This window comes from Elephantulus edwardii, unplaced genomic scaffold (genome assembly GCF_000299155.1).
Source record: "Elephantulus edwardii isolate Elephantulus edwardi_28Jun2011 unplaced genomic scaffold, EleEdw1.0 scaffold00121, whole genome shotgun sequence".
In the NCBI taxonomy this organism is placed as follows: domain Eukaryota; kingdom Metazoa; phylum Chordata; class Mammalia; order Macroscelidea; family Macroscelididae; genus Elephantulus; species Elephantulus edwardii.
The window spans coordinates 5,944,144-5,963,706 of record NW_006399871.1 but is presented as its reverse complement, the minus strand read 5'-3'; the positions used below and the strand labels follow the sequence as shown (position 1 = coordinate 5,963,706).

The 19,563-nt window shown below is 37.4% G+C and overlaps 1 protein-coding gene and 1 pseudogene across 1 annotated transcript in view; both read left to right on the top strand.

Moving 5' to 3' along the window:
• The window catches only part of TOPAZ1 (testis and ovary specific PAZ domain containing 1), an 88,166-nt gene that overhangs the window by 31,597 nt on the left and 37,006 nt on the right, over nt 1–19,563 (top strand). The window contains exons 8-15 of the mRNA XM_006893055.1: nt 699–763; nt 4,382–4,521; nt 6,298–6,380; nt 7,163–7,288; nt 8,032–8,095; nt 8,718–8,869; nt 9,073–9,165; nt 15,184–15,299. Coding sequence (XP_006893117.1) covers nt 699–763; nt 4,382–4,521; nt 6,298–6,380; nt 7,163–7,288; nt 8,032–8,095; nt 8,718–8,869; nt 9,073–9,165; nt 15,184–15,299 — 839 coding nt within the window. The remainder of the gene's footprint in view (nt 1–698; nt 764–4,381; nt 4,522–6,297; nt 6,381–7,162; nt 7,289–8,031; nt 8,096–8,717; nt 8,870–9,072; nt 9,166–15,183; nt 15,300–19,563) is intronic.
• On the top strand, nt 3,441–3,749 carry LOC102875010 (annotated as a pseudogene).

Here is a 19,563-nt window from a genome sequence, read left to right as displayed (position 1 = left end):
TTCCAAAATCTCTGTAGATGTTCAATGAAATGAAAAATAAATAAATTAAAATATTTTAAAAAAAAAACAAGCTTGGAAGCAGGAGTGGCATCCACTTCTGAAGTAGCTTGCCTCCAGAAACTCTATGAATGTGGAGAAACAATGAAAGTTATACAAGTGTTCAGGTCTTTTGTTCACAGGGTCGCTATGAGTTGTTTAAGACTCAACGGCACCTAACAGCAACAGTAAATAAATTTCCTTTATGTTCATAAGTAATACCTAAAGCAAAAAATTACTGAAAGCTTCTCCTTTGTCAAGTAAAAAAGAAAGATAACAGTTTTACTCATCAACAATAATTTTAAAGTGTTGCTTATATAAATGTGATATCAAAATATGAAAAAAATGAATTGGTTTATTAAATTTTATAACTAAGCAGAAGTGGAAATTTTTAAGTCAGTGTTAACTATTTTAAATAATACACATTAGAACTGTTTCCAGGGTTGTCCATATACTGGTTGTTGAATTAGCATCTGATGCTAGTAAGTCCACTGTGCCACATGTTGTTATTGTTGGATGCCGTTGAGTCAAGTACAACCCATAACAACCCTGTGAACTACACATCTGAACCCTGTCCTATCCTGTGCCATCCTAACACTGTGCTACATAGCTTATAAAATACATGGATACGCATACTTATTTAACCATAATCTCTTTAACAGTGTAAATTTCCAGAAAAGGTAGCCATTAAAGAAGAAAAAGAAAATACTTATGACATCTGCAAAAGGTCAGTAGCATCATTTCTAATTATAGAGCTTTAAAATAGTCTCTAGTCTAATTTGTATCTTCAAATATATATGTATATATGTGTGTGTGTGTGTGTGTGTGTGTGTGTGTTGTTATGCCTAGGTGTATATGATTCAGTGTATCAGATGTATCCAGATGAATATTCTAAGTTACATTATTATTAATTTGATCCCTAAAACTATCACTATTATTTTTTTTCTCCTATTTCCTGAATCATTAGAATATTTTTTTTGGAGAAAGAAACACCAACAATGAAAAATAAAAGGGGAAAGGTTGCATATCTTTTTGTGACCTTAATATTGTTGGGGTTTCTGTGGCATGATAGGTAGCCCATTAACCTGTTAACCAGAAGGCTGGCACAAAGCCCTTGCCATAAAGATGCAGTCTCTTTCCACTAAGAGTAAAAATGGCATTGAAACTTGCTGGAGGGTTACTGGAGTCTGAATCGACCCGATAGCAGGGAGTGAGTGATTATTATTAACTGCCAATGATTTGGCCCCAGACAGTGGAACAAACCCTCGCTTGGTCCTGAGCCATCCACATGATCATTTTGGTCACTTTGATCCATCGGGTTTTCTCTGGCTCATGTTCAGTAGTAGATTGCCAGGCTTTTCCAAGTCAATCTTAGTGAGGGGTTAGGGTATCAGAATGAGATGAACATTGCATTTTGTAGATAACTTGTAGGAATGTAGTGGTTTGTACTGTGTTGGAACATGCATAAAAATGACAAAATAGAGTTGAAAGACACCTTGAAGCACAGCAGATTCATCCCCCACCTCCCCATTTTGCTGAGAGTCAAGTCAAGGCCTTATGATTTTTGTCCATTCCTTCTGTGATAAGGCAGTTGTTATAAAGTTGGACCCCTGAAACAGCAGGATCACATGGGAACTAGTTAAAATTGAAAAATTTTGGGCCCAAGTTTCCACCTGCTCAATCAGAAACGCTAGATAAGGCCCATCAGTCTGTGTTTTAGTCAGACACCCACTGACCCTAGTGTCTTGCTCAAGTGTGAGAACCCCTGTGTTAATGAAGAGGCTAGGTGAGAATCTGATTGGGATCGAAGCCCAGTGTGATTCAGAAACATTTAGAGATCTTAAAAGGGAAAGTGACAAGGGTCACTATTTTTTCTGTTGAGAATTTAGCTTATACATTACAGTAGTGCCATTGCAAAACCTGCAGAATTATCATTGATTGGATCCTACCGCAGTACTGAGCAAGTGTGATAGCAGGCAAGTCACCACACCACCCCATACTTCAGTCAGAAGTAAACAAGTTTGAAGTTCTGGTGGTGTAGTCTGTAATGTGTTGTTGCACTCAACGAACTGCACTAGATAATCTCTTCAGTCTAGAAAACTGTAATTCTTACTTGTTATATGTTGTTTTGTTTGAAAGTTGTGTTGTTGTTGATTGCCTTTGAGTCGAGCATGACTCATAGCAACCCTATGAACAAAAGGCCTGAAGCCCCTCTACAACTATAAACATTTAGCAAAGTTCGTAGTTTCTGGAGGAAGTGAATGCCACTCCTGCTTCCAAAGTAGCTGTATAGAATACACATACTAGTTGGTATCCCAAGTTGAGAAAAAGATTATTGTTTTGTATGAAAATATAACTATCAGTTCTATTACATTTTAGCTATTAACATAGTGTGCCCTCCTACTTCTCATTGTTTTTCAAGGTGTTAAACCAGATCTTTCCGTAAAAACTCCCTGCTGAGAATTTCTTCCCATTGTAGATAGACTGAATGAGACCCTACATTTTAGCAAGATCTGTAGGTGATTCTTAAAAATCGCCAAGCTATTCATATGTATACCCTCTCTTAACAGCTATCTAGTTTTGTATTCTGTCCACTTGACGGGACCATGATTCTCAGTAGTTTGTCAGCAATGTAATATCATTTGGAAGTTATATAAAGATCCCCCCATTTTGGCATAAAAAAACCAGACCATGTTGCTAAGTGGTATGATGGTGTCAACATTGATTGACTAGGTAACTCGTGGTTGCTGTGATGCTAAATACTATGACACTGATGTGCCAGATGTGGTAATGGTTCCCCATGGGGGACAGTGTTTGGTGGAGCTTCTCAGTTAAAACAAGCTTGGAAGCAGGAGTGGCATCCACTTCTGAAATGGTTTGCCTCCGGAAACTCTATGTACGCACAGTGCTCAGGCCTTTCGTTCATAGGGCCACTGTGAGTCATCTACACCTCAATGGCACCTAACGACGACAATGACAATGACGGGATAGAAGTGGACATTCTCAGCAGAGGTCTAACCAGATGAACCTTTTTTGAAGCCTTGCTATTTTTTCTCTTCTCTAATCCAGAAAACCAGCCTATAAAGCTTGTTAAAATTGATTTTACTATAAAAACGTATAGTCTCTGAGGGAAAGTATCAATCTCTTAAAAGTAAATTCATTTATTTCTATTTTTTAGTTCTGAGATACTTTGCTCTCTCTCCTTTGTTTTAAGGTCTTTATTTTTCTAGATAAAAGACGTCCAGATTAAATATTTTGGGGGTAGTTATTATATTAGATTCACATACAGACCAAAAGATAGCAACTCTGAGTGCCCACATTCATGTGTCTCGAGGGCCAGTTTTGCTGGTCTCTCCTTGCAGCAGTGAAGCGGGAGTGGGGTGCAAGCTGCGACGATCAGAATCATGACAGGACAGGCCTTTAGAAAGTTTCTTCCCCTCTTTGACTGAGTATTAGTGGAACAGAGTACAACTGAAACTGTAACCAAAGGAGGCATTATGCTTCCAGAAAAAAATCTCAAGGAAAAGTATTGCAAGCAACAGTAGTAGCTGTTGGATCCAGATCTAAAGGAAAGGGTGGAGAAATTCAGCCCGTCAGTGTGAAGTTGGAGACAGAGTTCTTCTCCCAGAATATGGAGGCACCAAGTAGTTATAGATGACAAGGATTATTTCTTATTTAGAGATGGTGACATTCTTAGGAAGTATGTAGACTGAAATAAATCACTATTGAAATGGCATCATGTGAAGCTGCCCACTCCACTGAAGTTCTGAAATCTTCCATCATGTAAATAATCTCTATGTCTCTCTTTTGTAATAAATTAACTATATCAAAAACTAAAAAAAAAAAATAAAATAGATAACAATAACCCTGAAACAATAATGTTTTTTTACATGTCTCCCCAAAGGAGGCTCTTAAGTACATGTGTATATTTATTTTGTATATGTGTCCTTAAGAAAATTTACAATTCCTTTATACTATCAGAAGATTAATTAGATGGCCTTTGCTGATTAGAATGACTGGGATTTGCCCCCTCAGACTTTTTGTCTAATATGATCAAAAATGTTTAACTCCAGTTTGAGCTCCTTACTCCCTCCTACCTGTTTATACCAATTGTTTAACCATAATATGTTTTCTTTGGGTTAACAGCACAACTTCCTACAGACTGCTCCACCAGAGTTTTCTAGTTAAAATAAGAACAATTTATTGTTAATAAAGTGATTAGAGTCATTGTATTGAAAAATGACATAATGTGGGTAGCAGTTCTTTTTCTGTTTATTTGTTTACCATTATGTTGATATCTTAAAAAGAAATTTAAATTCTGATTTTTATTTTTGTGCTCACCCAGCAAAGATTCTCCCAGTGCAGAGATTAAATTTGGTGACTGTCAGGTTGCAGCACTGGCCCCAAAGCCTCTATCCTTACTCATGCCACCGCTCAATCTCAGTGCTTATCAAGAGGACCCAGTCCTGAGACCCTGGATGAATGGTACTTTATCTTAATAAAATTTTATTTATTTTTTTTGTTAATATTGAAATTATGTAGACTTTTCCATCAAAACAAAAATTATATTTTTAAGTTTTCAATGAGTATAGACTTGCTAAAAGTGGAAGATATGTGTATATTTACTTACTACTTTAGATAAAACAATTTCAGAAATAGTTATACATAGTAGTGGTTGTTGTTATCACTCAGTACCTTTGTGTCAGAACCAACTCATAGTTGACACGCTGGTGGGTTTTCAGAGACAGTAAATTACAAGGGAGGAGATTGCCCATCTTTCTCTCACAGAGCAGCTGATGGATTCAAACCATGGGCTTTTGGGTTGGCAGCTTTTCATAGGGAAATTACAAGTAATACCTAAAATATTTCTATCTTAATTGAATGTGTTTATGTATATATTTTATAATCTGTAAATATTTGTTGATGTGAAGAATAAACAAAATGAAGAATACAAACTCTTAAAATCACTTTGAGTAGCTCTTCTCTACCTTCATTCTGACTTCATGGTACCTAATATTGGCAGAAATGGCATCTACTCCCTAAACCACATGCCTCTGGAAACTCTATGAACTTTGAGAAATGAAGATAGTTACAGAAAGGCTTCAGGTCTTTTGTTCTTAGGGTCGCTATGAGTCGTGCTCGACTCAACGGCAGTCAACAACAACAACAATGTTGTGTCCCACTGCAGCAAGCCACAATGGTTGCTTTTTATTTTTAAGAATCATATGTGTTTAATAATGCATATTACTGCCACTGATGTACCAAAAACATCAGTTTATTCCAGATTATATGTAATATTATCAGGGTTAAAAAACAATGTAGTATTTAAAATAAAAAATGCTTTGATTTGTTACATTCTGTCTTTAGAAAAGAGCATTTTTTTAAATGCCCTAATTCTTATTTTAAAAGACCATATAATAAAAGGGATATTAGTCCTTAGGTTTGCCAGTGGGTTTTCTTCCCTTAGAAAACTTTATTGTGTATAATATTAGCTTAATTTAAATTTAATTTTAGAAATATACACCTAAGATAAACATCTTGGGATCTTTGACAGCAGATTTCCTCAGGACAACACATCTTTTGATTTCTTAACTACTGCTACTGTCAGGGACCTCTCCAAAGTTCTAATGAGTGTGGATATCATTTTAAAGACTAAAGTGTACCTGATCCAAGCATTTGCTTCCTTTGCATCTTAAAGTTGGACAGTGAATAAGGATTGCAGAAGAACCAATGCCTTTTAATTGTGGTGTTGAAGAAGAGTATTAAATACACCATGGACTGGCCAAAGAACAAGTGTGTCCGTCTTGAAGGAAGCATGTCTAGAGTGCTCCCTAGAGGCAAGACAGCGAAACATCATGTCACATGTTTGGGGCATGTTGTCAAGAGGAACCAGTCCTTGGAGAGAGATACTGGGAAGGGTGGTCAGAAGAGAGGACGACCCTCCAGTGGAACAAATGGACACAGTAACAGTCACACTGGGCTTGAGCATGACAGACCATGAGGAGGGTGTGGGACAGGGTATGGTTCAGATCTGTCATTCATAGGGTCATTTTGAGTCATCATCAGCTCAGTGACACCTAATAGCAACAAGGTATAAACCATTGTGTTTCATTATTATGTATTATAACAACACAATCTATGTATTAAGCATGAATATTCCCAAGCAGAACAATAACTTCACTAGTAGTAATCATCTCTTTCATTGTTACACAAGAATTCGTCATAACATTGATATGTGATGTCATTGTTAATTATTTCTAGATAACCGGATTCTGATAAATCATTCTCTCCTCACATTGCCAACCCCTGAAACTTGTGAAGTATTTAAGAGGGAAAAAAGTCTGGTAAGTCATCTACTTTTTAAGGAAGTGTTATATTAAAACATTTACTTTAAGATCCTCTGCTTGCCCCATTTTTGTCCTCATTTTTTAAGCTGTTCTGCACATTAGAATGGGAATTGGTGTGGTAAGAGGAAAGATACAAGTATTGCTTGTCTCAAGATATTCTTAACTTGAAAACTGAAGAGAGGGACCATCCAAACAGAAAACAGAAAATACTTAATAAGATACCTTATTAACCTATGTTAATTAGAGATGCTAAGGAAATAAAATCCTTATTATAATTAAATTTGTGTAAAAATAGGGATAGTTAAACGAGATGGAAGAGGAAAGGGATAAGCTTTTAAAATGTATAAAGGAAAACAGTAAGAATCTTGATATTAAGAGTATTTTAGATGTCAGAAAATTGAGAAAAGCTATAGATAAATCTCATGGGATTTATCATGTTGTTATTTTTTAAATTGTAAATTACTTGGTGCTTTAGTTTATCTTTTTGTTATTGATGTTGTTATTACCTTTGAGTTGGAACCAAGTTGTGGCTGACCCTCCAGCAAATTTTCAAAGTTTGTAAATTGCATGGGAGGAGATTGCTCTTCTTTCTCCCTTGGACCTGTTGGTGAATTTGAACTCTTTGACTTTGGTTTGGCAGTGCAGCTTCTTACCACATGACCACTAGAGTTAGCTGGATACTACTGTATAACATTCCAGTTGCTTCAGATGCTTTTTCACTTGTTCATAATAAGTGTTTTTGCAAGTGACACTGACAGAGATTTTGTCTCATATTCTAGGCCTTTCAGAAGCCTCTGGGATTAATGCTACCCCATAGATACTGCAAATTTCATTTTAATACATTACGTGGCTGTGAACGAGCACAGTGTAAATTTGCTCATGTCCCTGAGCAAGGGGATGAAAAGGTAAAAGTTATAAAGCCTTGAAGTAGAAATTACAATGCACTAGATACAGAAGTTGTGTTCTTTATACTTAGGAAGTTAGCACTCTGTTCCATCTAGAATTGCTTTTACTTTGTGGTGTAAGAAAAAGTTCAGAATACATTCCCTTCTTTCCCTCTGTTCATCTGACTTAAAAGCCTGTCTTTTCCGAAAGTGCACTGCTGTGTCACCCGTGTCATAAATAAGCTACCTCTGTGAGTGGGGGGAGCTCTGGGGAACATCATCAATAGGGAGTAGTTGCACTGTTAACCCAAAGGTGACACCCCTCTGGCCGTTCAGCGCAACCAGCAGCTCTATGGGGAAAAAATACACAGTCTCTGCCTGTGTAACGGGCAGCCTCCCAAACACTCACTGGAGCTTTACGTTGGTTCTGAGTTGACAGCTGTGGCATTTGAGGGTTTGTTCTTGTTTGTTTTGGTTTTTGGGTGGGAGCAATTTTATTTTTAGATGCTATATCTGTTTCTAGACTCTTCTCATTCACTGGCCATAGACAATATCCTTGCCTCAGTAAATGGTTATTTTTAATTACTTTAAATAAGAATTTTTAATGAATTTGGAATCTGTAAATTCACATTATCTTTATTCCAGTGAGTTAGCTAAGCTCATTTTTAAAACTTGGCAGTAGCCAAAAGATAGGCAGAAAATTTGTCGTTTTTATTTTATGAAATACAGAAAAATATTTTCAATTCTTTTTGTTGCTTTCACAGGTTTGCATGGATGTGCTTAAGAAATATATAAATATCAGTGAGTTGTGTCTGCTACAACGTGCAGGTATTAAACAATTGAGTAGTTAATATAAATTCATTATGTTTAATTATATATATTTTCATTATCCACAATTTATCTTAGTACATTCACCCTTAGTAATAATTATCTTTAAATATATACTAAACGTGTACTTAATATTGTATCACAGTATTTCGAATGTTACATCGTATATTAAAATTTGACTCTATTTAAATAGGAAGCGCTCTAGTAGTGTGGTACACTGGGAACTGCACTGCTGATCCTCCGGGTAGACCTCGCTGGCAGTTTAAATCCATCAGCAGCTCTGAGGGAGAAAGATGGGCAGTCTTTTTTCTTGTGATTTACAACCTCTTAAAACCCACTGGTTGGAAGCAGGAGTGGCACCGCTTCCTAAATAACTTGCCTCCAGAAACTCTATGAACTTTGATATTTGTCTATAATTTCAGGCCTTTTGTTCATACGGTCACTAAGAGTCATGCTTGACTCAAAGGCAATCAACAACAACAAAACCCACTGGAGGGTCAACTATGAGTTGATTCCAACTTGATGGAAATGGCTTTTTTTAATCTGTAAATGGAGAAAAATTGTCTTAAGAAAAGTGAATAATTTAATAGAAGCAAATTACTTTAATACTTTTTTCCCCCAGCAAACATGTTTATGGAATACTATGGACAGTTTCCTCCCAGTATGCACTTTGATTTACAAGTGCTAAATGACCTTCTGAATTCTTTGATTAAATATTGTTTATTAAAAGAAGTATTTCAGATATTAAACCTCAGCATAATGCTTAAAATGTTGGTAAGTAACCTACAAATAAACATTTTTAAAAATTTAAGTGAATTTTTCTCTTTTCTTTATTGTTTATATAATTTGCCTGTTAAATTTCTGTATTTGTTGGATGCTTCATCGAGAAGCCATGTTTTTCAGCATAAGTAAGTTTGAGAAACTGTAGGTATACTGAAAGATGACATGAAAATGAGTGCAATTTTTTTTTTATCTAGCCTGCTTTGAAAATACTGCTAAACATATTTGAACGTGTGGCAGCTATGAACTTAAGGAATGCTGTACCTGCATTAATTGCTATCTTTTGCAAGGTATGATTTTTGTTTTCTCTTTATTTTTTAAGAGCCAAGGAAATAACTATTTCCACTTAGATCTCTGAACTGCCTTTTATTCACTTAATGGATGCCAAAGAATTCTATTTTTAGAAAAATGCTTTTTTTTGTGAAATAAATATGCACTGCAATAGCTGACAAGCTTCTCTTTAAATAAGTACTTCCAAACACGCTAGGGGACTGTTTTCTGATTTTCAAATGGTGCTCATCTCTGCTCTTTAAAAATTATTAAAGACAATTCTTTCCGCAAAAGACTTGAAGTATTACACAACAAAAATACTCATATTAACATCTAAATAGAAAATCCTGAAACAAAGTAGACACAGAGAAATGTTATTGGGTACCGTCGAGTCATGTGACCTCATAGCTACACAATAAACAACAGATCTGAACCCTGTCCTGTCCTGTGTCTTTCTCATCATCTCTAACACACTTAAACCCATTGCTACAGTCATTGTGTCAGTCCATTTTTTTGGGGTCTTCTCTTTAACTGACCTTTCCAATCATAATGTCCCTTTCCAAGGAATAGCCTCTCCCAGCAACATACCCAAAGTATGAGAGATGAAACTGCACCATCTTTGTTCTAAGGAGTACTGTGGATGCACAAAAAACCACGTCTGTCTGTTCTTTTGGCAGTCAATGGGATATTCATTTCTGTTCTCCCACACCACAGGTCAAAGGCATCACTTCTCATGTCCTCCTCTCTCATTGTCCAGCTCTCAAATGCATAGCAAGTGATTGAAAACACCATAGCCTCAATCAGATGCACCTTAGTCTTCACACGAACATTGCTCGTCAGTATTTAGAAGTGGTCCCTGACAGCACACTGGCCCAATCTGACACGTTTCCTGATACTCTGACTGCTGTAACCATGGGTGTTGATTGTTGATCGAAGTAGGATGAAATTATGGGCAATTCAATCTTTTCTCCACCCATCATCATTTTGCCTATTGGCCCTGTTGAGGACCTTTGTTTTCTTGATGTTGAAATTAATCTACACTGAGGCTGTAGTCCTTGATCTTCTGAAGTAGATGTTTCATGTCCTTCCCTTCATTTTCAACAAGATTGTGTCCCCTGCATAATGCATGTTTTGATGAGTCCATCTCTCATTCTGATGCCACACTTCCCCATAAAGTCCAGTCACAAATTATTTGCTCAGCATATAGAATGTGGAGAAAGGCTACAACCGTGGTGCACACCCTTCCTGATACTCATCCAGTGTTCCCTTGCTCCATTCAGACAGCAGCTTTGTGGTTTAGATGCAGATTCTACATGAGCACAGTTAAGTGTTCTGGGATTCCCATCCTTAATGTTAGCTGTAGTTTGTTACGATCCACACAGTGAAATGCCTTTGCATAGTCAATAAAACACGAGTCGACTTTGTTCTGCTATTCCCTGCTTTCAGCCAAGATTCATTTGACATCAGCAATGATATCCCTGGTGCCACAGCTTCTTGTAAATCCTGCTTCAACTTCTGGTGATTTTTTTTTCTTTTCTAGCCACTTTTGGATGATCTTCAGCAGTATTTTGCTTGTGTGTGATATTAATGATATTGTTTAGTAATTTCCACATTCTGTTGGATTACCTTCCTTGGGAATAGGATTAAATATGGATTTTTTTTTCCCCAGTCAGTCAGGCAGGCAGTGGTCCTTCTGATTTCCTGGCATAGACCAGTGAGCAAGTCCAGGATTGCGTCTGTTATTTGAAACATATCCATTGGTATGCCATCAATTCTTGGGGCCTTATTTTTTTTTGCTAGTGCCTTCAGTCATCGTGCCTTGAAGGTCTTACTGTTGACTTTTGTTCATATGGTACTGCCTGAAATTCTTCAGTATTGATCATTTCCTTTTGATATAGTCACTGTGTATTCCTTCTAGAAATTAGGTTTAAATTAGGCTGTAAAAAAAAAGAGAAATAACTTTTTATGATTCTCATAAAAAAATACATTCAGATTTTGGCTTTTGATAGATTCTTTCTAGTATTTGATACTAAACAGCAGCTCACTTCAAAACAAGCCTAATAGTTTGGTTTTTTAAAAAAAAAAAGAAGCCCTAACCTGTAGGCAAAAATATGGGAGTCACTCTGGTAGAAGAACAGATAATTGAATAAATACTTCTAATTCCACATTATCAAACTTGAGTAAAGTAATTGCCTAAAAATTTTGTGAATCAGAAGTCACTGGTCACCTGTAGAGATTGTAGGGCCCCAGTAAATATTCCAAAGTACTCTAAAACGCAAAATATGCTCCTGTTGTTATACAAGTGAACTTGCTAGCAATGGAGTGTATCTGACATAGTGGTTTTCTTTTTACATAGTTAATACATCATTTCTAGAAGTTGTTTGATACTAATATTGGTTTCCCTGTTGAGACTGTTCCAGAGTTCATTGATGACTAAAACCATGTAATTATCATAGTGGAAGATGTTTTTCCTCTTTCTTGCTAGAGCAGTGTACCACACCCCCATCTAATTACCACACACATCATTAAGAAAGCAGCAATTAACAGCTCATTTTATACTGCTTTCGGTTGTTCCCTATATTGTCAAGAAAAAACTTTTTACCTTAGTTTTTGAGAATTGTTAAAAGGCATGTTTTTGGTGTGTGTCATTAATCAGAAAAACTGTTATTTTCTTGTAGGTTTGAGTCTGTTTATTAACTGAAAGTCCCTGTGTGGCCAGTGCCATTTACAGATAGGCCAGTGGTGGTTCTTTAGCATGCTCGGGTGCATAATAGTAGTAAATAATTTGGTGCTTCTTTACTTTTTATCATTTGGAAACTGTCATAATAATGGCCTGGCACATTTAAAAGAGGAGCTATTTTCCTTTCCTAAGATGAGCTTGACAGCTTTATGGTCTAAAGAGTAAGGAGTTGTGCTGCCAACCCGTAGGCAAATGGTTCAAATCCACCAACTGCTTCACAGGAAGAAGATGAGTAATCTTCTCCTGTGTATTTTACAGCCTCTGAAAGCATGTTGGAGGTTCAGCTTTGAAGTGAGTTTTAACTCAATGGCTATAAGAGAGTTTCTGTTGGGGGGGGTCCCTTTTTTTTATATTTTAATGAAAATTTATAAAGAACTTGAATTTCCATTCATTCATCGTTGCACATGTTCCTCCTGGTCATCCCTTTCCTCCAAGTTTGCTTTTTTTCCTATGAAAAAAAGTTCTTTCTTTGTTGTACATTTCACCACCATCACCACTTTGCTATGTAACTCTTATTCTGGACTTCTGTTTTTAATCTAAAAAACCTAATGTAAATAGTTTAAGAATTAGAGCCTCTTCTAAAACAAACTTTCAACTCCACTCATTGCCATAAGGTGAGAACTAAGCCATAGCTGACCCATTAGCAGGTTTAAGAAGCAGTAAATCCCCATTAGAAGCTGTTAATCATGAGAGGAGATTGCCCATCTTTCTCCCTACCAAGCAGTTGGTAGATTGAAACCACATGGCTTTGGATTGGCATCACAACTTGTACCCACTAAGCCATCAGCTAGGCTTTAAATAGTTGTTTTTACAAAGCTTTCATTAAAAAAAAACCCAACCGTTTTAATCATAGATTTGCTAACCCAGCCCCCTCAGGCTGTTGGAATCCACCAGCAGCTCCGAGGGAGAAAGATGGGCAGTTTCCTCCCATGCAGTTTACAGCCTCCTAAAAATCTGCTGGAGGGTCAGCCATTAGTCTGTTTTTCCTCATCGGCAATGAGTTGTTTGCATAATCCTAAATAAGGTGGGAGTTTCTAGCAGCACAGCTCCTCTAGGGAGCCACCAAAAAGCTCCCTAAAAAAGGATCCTGTGCCTTCAAATTTGAGACAGTTCTTAAGTGTTTTACCATTTTCCTTCATTCAAAGAAATTCCAACTCAGAATATATGTTACTTACAAATGCTGACAACAAAATAGAAGGGTTTCCACACTAGGGCTTATTTTATTTCTATTTTTAAGAACAATGAAAAGTGTGATTCTTTTTTTAACTATATAGGCTATCCTAGTATTTCAAAGAAGTTTTTCTCATCCACCTATTTCTTACTGTTGTTTTACCATCCACTAAATTGATGGGAGTGTCAGAGACAGTGCAGTTGGCACAGGACAGAGCAGAGTTTAGGGCTGTTGTACATAGGGTCACTATGAGTTGCAAGCGACTCGACGGCACATAACAACAAACAACAACAAATTCTTAACTTTCTGAAAAATATTTCAAATCTAAATAAATAAAAGAAGCAAGGTATAAATTATCCCAGACATCTGGAACCACTCCTATATTTTAAGGGTTTTTTTGTTGGGCTGTTTTGTGGGTTGTTGGATTTTTTTTTTTAATGTTTCACAAATTTGCACGTCATTTCTGCACTCCTGTCACACTTCTGCCATGCTGGTCTTCTGTGTATCGTTCCAATTTTAGTATGTATGTTGCTGAAGTGAGCAAGTAAGAGGTTTCTTAAAGCTAAAATAGACCTGTAGAATATTCCCAGCAAAAATACTGCTTACAGGCAAGATAGTACAAGGTTTAGGTCTGTTGTTCCTAGAGTTTTGTCGATTGATGCCATTTAACAACAGAATTTCAGTCTTAGCTTTCTCATCTTTCCAGTGCCAGCCTTTTCCCAGGGTAATATTGGAGGCCAAGCTGTTGGATGCTCTGGTGGCTTAGTGGTTAGAAACTGTGCTCCCAACCCAAACACGTATGGTTTGAATCCACCAGCTGCTCCAAGAGAGTAAGATGGGGAGTCTCCTCCTGTGGAATTTTCCAATGCTGAAGAATCAGCTGGAAGTTGATTCCCACTCTTAAGGCACATAACCACCATGACACCTTCCCCCCCCACTAGTTTATTGACAAAATTCTAATACAAATTCGAACAAATTCTTTAAATTTCCCTCACACACACCCCATCAAATTGTACAATCCAATGATTAATCCCCTCTTCCCCCATACATCCACATCCCTCTGCTTCCAGCCTCTCGCACCCCTCCTGGATCCTTATACTCTACAATAACGGTCTTATATGATATTTATCCTTGTGGGATTGAGTTAGTTCACTCAGCATAATACTTTCCAGTCTCTCCCAAGTTAGGTAATAATTTGCATAGTTACTGCTCCTGTGTGCTGCACCATTGTGTGAATGTACCATAATTTCTCAATCCATTTGTTTGTGGTTGGATGTTTGGGCTGTTTCCATTTTCTTGCAATGGTGAATAAAGCTGCTGTGAACATTGATGTACAAATCTCAGTTTGTGCTTCAATTCTCATACTCTCCAGGTATATTCCAAGTAGTGGAATTTCTATGTTCAGCTTTTTGAGGAAGCACCAAAGTGCCGTCCACAATGGTTGCACCATTTTACAGTCTTACCAACAATGCATAAGAGTTCCTTTCTCGCCACATCCTCTCCAACATCTATTACTTGCTGCTCTGTAACAGCCATGACAACTTTATGCTGAAACCAACAGTAATATTTGTTAGGAAGCAGCTAGTAAAAAAACTTCTGGCTCAAAACCTTGTAACCTTCTTCCCATTCCTTGGAAATAGCATGTCTTAGAAGACCTGCCTCTCATTGGTTTATCTTCCCCCCCACCCCGGAAGTACACAGACATCCAGATAACCCTTATTAGCTTTCTACTTTGGAGCTAGAGTTAATGAACTGATCTTTAAATGTGAAGTCAGTGATTATTTTATCCCTGTCCAGGCAATGTCCAATGTAAGACGCAAGAGAATTACCTCTTGGGAAATTTACGGTCAGGAATGAGCTGTGAACATCATGCTTATACTAAAAGACAAAATGGAGAGTAAATAACTAGTACAGCAATAAATAAAGGATTAGAAGAAAAATAGAGCTAAGTTTTTAATTCAAAATTATTATTTTAGAATCTTAGATTAGGATATCTTACTGTGGTTCTCACATATTTGAACAAAAAATATATCCCATGTTTGATTTCACTCATTAGTAGTTTTAGTACTTTCTTAAATCGTCTTAACTCATTTTTTTTTCAAGAATGACTATTTTTCTTTTCCATAGCTTGTTGAAGCTGGGATGGTACTTGACCCAGAACACTTTGACTATATTCTTAAGCTTTTATACCAAGTACAGGCTTCCAAGCAAGGAATAACGGCAGTTCTGGAAATGAAATCCAGGTGAGAAAAAGCACTCTCATTAAAGTTCGAATATGTATTTGTTAGGGATTTATAAAGAATAAAGGGATCTCTGGTGGCCTAGTGGCAAGAAGTTGTGCTACAGTCCCAAAGGCATGCAATTCGAGGCCACTAACTCTTCTGTAGGAGAAAGGTGGACAGTCTCCTCCTGTGTGATTAACTGCCTCTGAAAACCTGCTGGAGGGTCAGCTGTGGGTCGGTTTTGCCTCTGTAGTGCACAACAACACATAAAGAGTAAAGGCATTGCTGAGGGCAGCAGTCTTGGATCTGTTCACCCCCTGCGTTCAGTCTCTTCTCCCCCTCAAAAAAAAAATAAAAGAGTAAAGACATTGTTTTTATGTATAATCATCTGGATTCTTAGCTGTTCTCCTGTCTGTCGGTTGTAACCTAGCTGCCTCTAGCCAACCTTCCTGGCCATCCTCACCAAATCTTTCTCTACTTCATTTCATCTCAGTTTTGTACATCAGGTATAAAAGAAGTCATCTTTAATTCCAGTTGATGTACTATCTTATGGGTATAAGTTGCTGTTAGCTGCTGTCAACTTGGCCCAGACTCTGACAACTCTTTGCATAATGGAGCACAACCAGATGGTACCATTGTGATGCATCAGAGGTTGACCAGCTGACTTCTGAAGATCCCCAAGTTTTTCTTCCGTACCTGTTTCTAAAACCAGTTGCTGTTCCATTGTCTCTGGCTCATGGTAACACCATTAGTCAGAGCAGAGCTATGTACTATAGCATTTTCATTGGCTAATGTTTTGGGAAGTAGACTATTGGGCTTTTCTTTCAAGACGTCTGTGGATGTGAATCTCTAACCTTTTAATGCTTAAAGCATTTGCAACACCCAGGGATTACTCCGTGTATATATATTATTTTCTTTTTCTCTTTTACTCCTTGTTATGTTGTTGTTGTTGTGTACCACTGAGTCAGAACCAACCCATAGCTGCACTTTCAGAGGGTTTCCAGAGGCAGTTAATCACACCAGAAGATTACCCACCTTCTCCCATGGAGCATCTAGTAGATTTGAACCATGTACCTTTGAGTGGGCAGTACAGTTCCTTGCTGCTTAGCCATTAAAGCTCCTGTTCTTAATGAAATGCCTTAATACCATTCTTTGCATTTTTCTCTCACTTGCTTTTTCCGAGTTTGTAGGAGTCCAAAGGCTTTTGTTTTGGTTTGCGTTTTTGACCTCTGATAATTATAAAATACCAGAGTATACCTGTAGCGAATAAAAGGAAAGCCATTAATTTCTAAAGTTTATCTCAAAATAAAGCATACATAGAGAAAAGTGTGCAAATCATAAGTATTTAAATGAACCATAATTTTAAAATAATTTTTGTTGTTGAAAATGTACACAGTAGAACATAAACCAGTTCAACAGGTTTTTTTAATTTATTTTTTATTTTATTTCATTATTTTGTGTGTGCACCATCAAATCAGATCTGACTGGTACAGGAGGAGATTGTTCCTCCTTCTCCAGCAAAGCATCTGGTAGATTCGAAACATGCATCTCTAAGATTGCAGTCAGTTCAACAATTTTTATAATTCATTTCTTCTGACTTTATTCTTGATCTTGTGTAATTCTCCTCCTCTTTTCCAAAATTATTGCTCCCTCTTTAACATAAACTTACTCCCTTCTGAGTTTCCTACCTAACCTTTTCAGATGCTGTCATCAATTTAATCCAATGTATATAATTGTTTAAAAGAGCCTAGTGTTTGCAGTGGACATACTTTACAGTTTAAAGAAGACTTCAAGAGGCTCTTTTTTTGTTTATATTTAAGATTATCTCAGGGCAATAATTTTAGGGGTTTATACAGAGTAAGGATGTGAGTTAAAAGACTAAAGGATACTTAGTCCAAGCCATGGGCTTTTCTGTTACTTCCTATGCATCTGAAAGTTGGACTGCGATTAAGGATAACAGAAGAATAATTGATGACTTTGAGTTGTAGTGTCGGAGAAGAATGTTGCATATCCCAGGGACTGCCAAATAAATAAGAGAAAAAGAACAAACAAATATGTCTTAGAAAAAGTACAACCAGGGTGCTCCTTAGAGGCAAGGATGATGAAACTTTGCATCACATATTTTGGGCATATTGTTTGTGGGATCAGTCCTTGGAAAAAGATACTAAAAAAAGTTAGAGGTGTCCTAGTGGCAAGAAGCTACACAGCAATCCCAGAGGTGTGAGGTTCAAATCCACCAGATGCTCTGCTGAAGAAAGAGGGACAATCTCCTGTACCAGACAGATCCAGTTTGACAGTACACACACACACACATTTTTTTAAAAAGGGGGAGGGTTAGCCGAAGAAGACCACCCTCAACAAGATGCATTGACACAGTGACAGTAACAATGGACTTAAGTATATCAGAGATGATGCCACAAGATAGGGCAAAATTCAGATCCCTTTTTAATAGGGTTGCCATGAGTCGTAGTCAGCACAGTGGCACCTAACAACAGTAGGGTCCATCCAGTAGAGCTAATCCAGAGGTGTTAGCCCGAGTACTGAACTTGCTGTGTTCAGTTGATTCTCTTCTATCCTCTTGTGTTAGTTTCCATTTTTAGTTTTTTATTTGCTTTTATTTCATTTTATCTGCTACAGAGTACATTTGGGGTTTGTGGAGGTTTTATCCCCATATACTCAAGTGTTTGCATTTATTTAAATTTGTTTTAGGGTACAGATTTATCATTTTCTTCTGCTTCATGGTTAAGGGAATTTTTCTTTACTGTTACTATGAAAGTTCACATCCTGAATTTCTACAGGAGCCCTGAAAGGACTTTTGTTCACTTCTTAGGTTAGTAGCACCCTCTTCTGTCTCTTTAAGAAAGTCCAGGTTGCTTTGCTGGGAGTTTGTGTGTGTTTTGGTGATAAGAAGGCTAGATGCTTGAGTCATCTACTTTTCTGCTTGTCTCATTTTGGAGACTGTGGTGTAGCTGATTCAGGCCATGGTCTTCTCAGTCACCTGCTATGCATCTTCAAGCTGGACAGTGAATAAGGATGATAGGATAAGAATTGATTCTTTTCAGCTGTGGTGTTGGAGAAGAGTCCCGTGTATCCCATGGACATCCAACAGAACAAACAGATAGGTCTTGGGCACAGTACAGCCAGAGTGCTTGTTGGGGGCAAAGATGATAAAACTTCATCTCACATACTTTGGACAAATAGCTAGGCAAGGCTGTTCCTTGGAAAGAGACATTATGCTTGGAAAGATAGAGAGGGTCACTAAAGGAGAGGAAGACCGCAATCAGATGGATTGACACACTGACTTCAGCATGGGCTCTAGTATATCAGAGATGGCAAAGATAGCCCAGGATAGAGCAGGGTTCAGATTGGCTGTTCATCGGGTTTCTGTGAGGCTTATTCGACTCGATGGCACCTAAGAGCAACAACAACATGGTCTTGCAGGATGCTAAATTTTGCTTCTTTTGTTTCTCCCCCACCCCTTTCCATCTGCCAGAGGGGGCTGCTTTCCTCTTTTTTCCTTCTTTTTTTCTCATTTTTCTCACCTTTTTTTTTCTTTAGCATTTCCAAATGCCTAGATGGTATTGAACCTTTTTACAAAATAAAATTTTTATATTTTACTGGTTTACTCACAAAGTTCATATACATTGTTCTTCACACCAGTTCTTTCCCATTTTCTTTACTCACCTCTCCCTCTACCCATCAAATTGTGTGACCCTATGATTAAACTTCCCTGCCCATCCTCACTCCTCTGCTCCCACCTTCCTCCCCCATGGAACCTCATACATGTTCTACAATAATAGTCTTCTACAGTATTTGTCCTTATGGAACTGAGTTAGTTCACTTAGAATAATTCTCTCTGGTTCCTCCCAAGTTAGTGATTTACAAAATCATTGCTCCTGAGTGCTACATAGTATTCCATCTTTTGAATGTATCATATTTTCTCAATCCATTCTATTGTGGTTGGACATTTCAACTGTTTCCAATTCTTGCAATAGTGAATAATGCTGCTATGAACATTGGTGTACAAGTCTCAGTACACCAGTGCCTCAGTTCTCATTCTCTCAAGGTGATTCCCAAGGAGTGGAATAGCTGGGTCATATGGAATTTCTATGTTCAGCTTTTTGAGAGAATACTTAACTGCCTCCCCGAGTGGTTGTACTGTTGTACAATCCCACTCACAGTGTTTAAGGGTGGTATTTTTCAATGCTAGGTTCTTCTTTTCTCCCATACAGTAACTTGCTTTGCAGATTTTGACCTGGCCTATCTTTGCTTGCCACAGATTCTT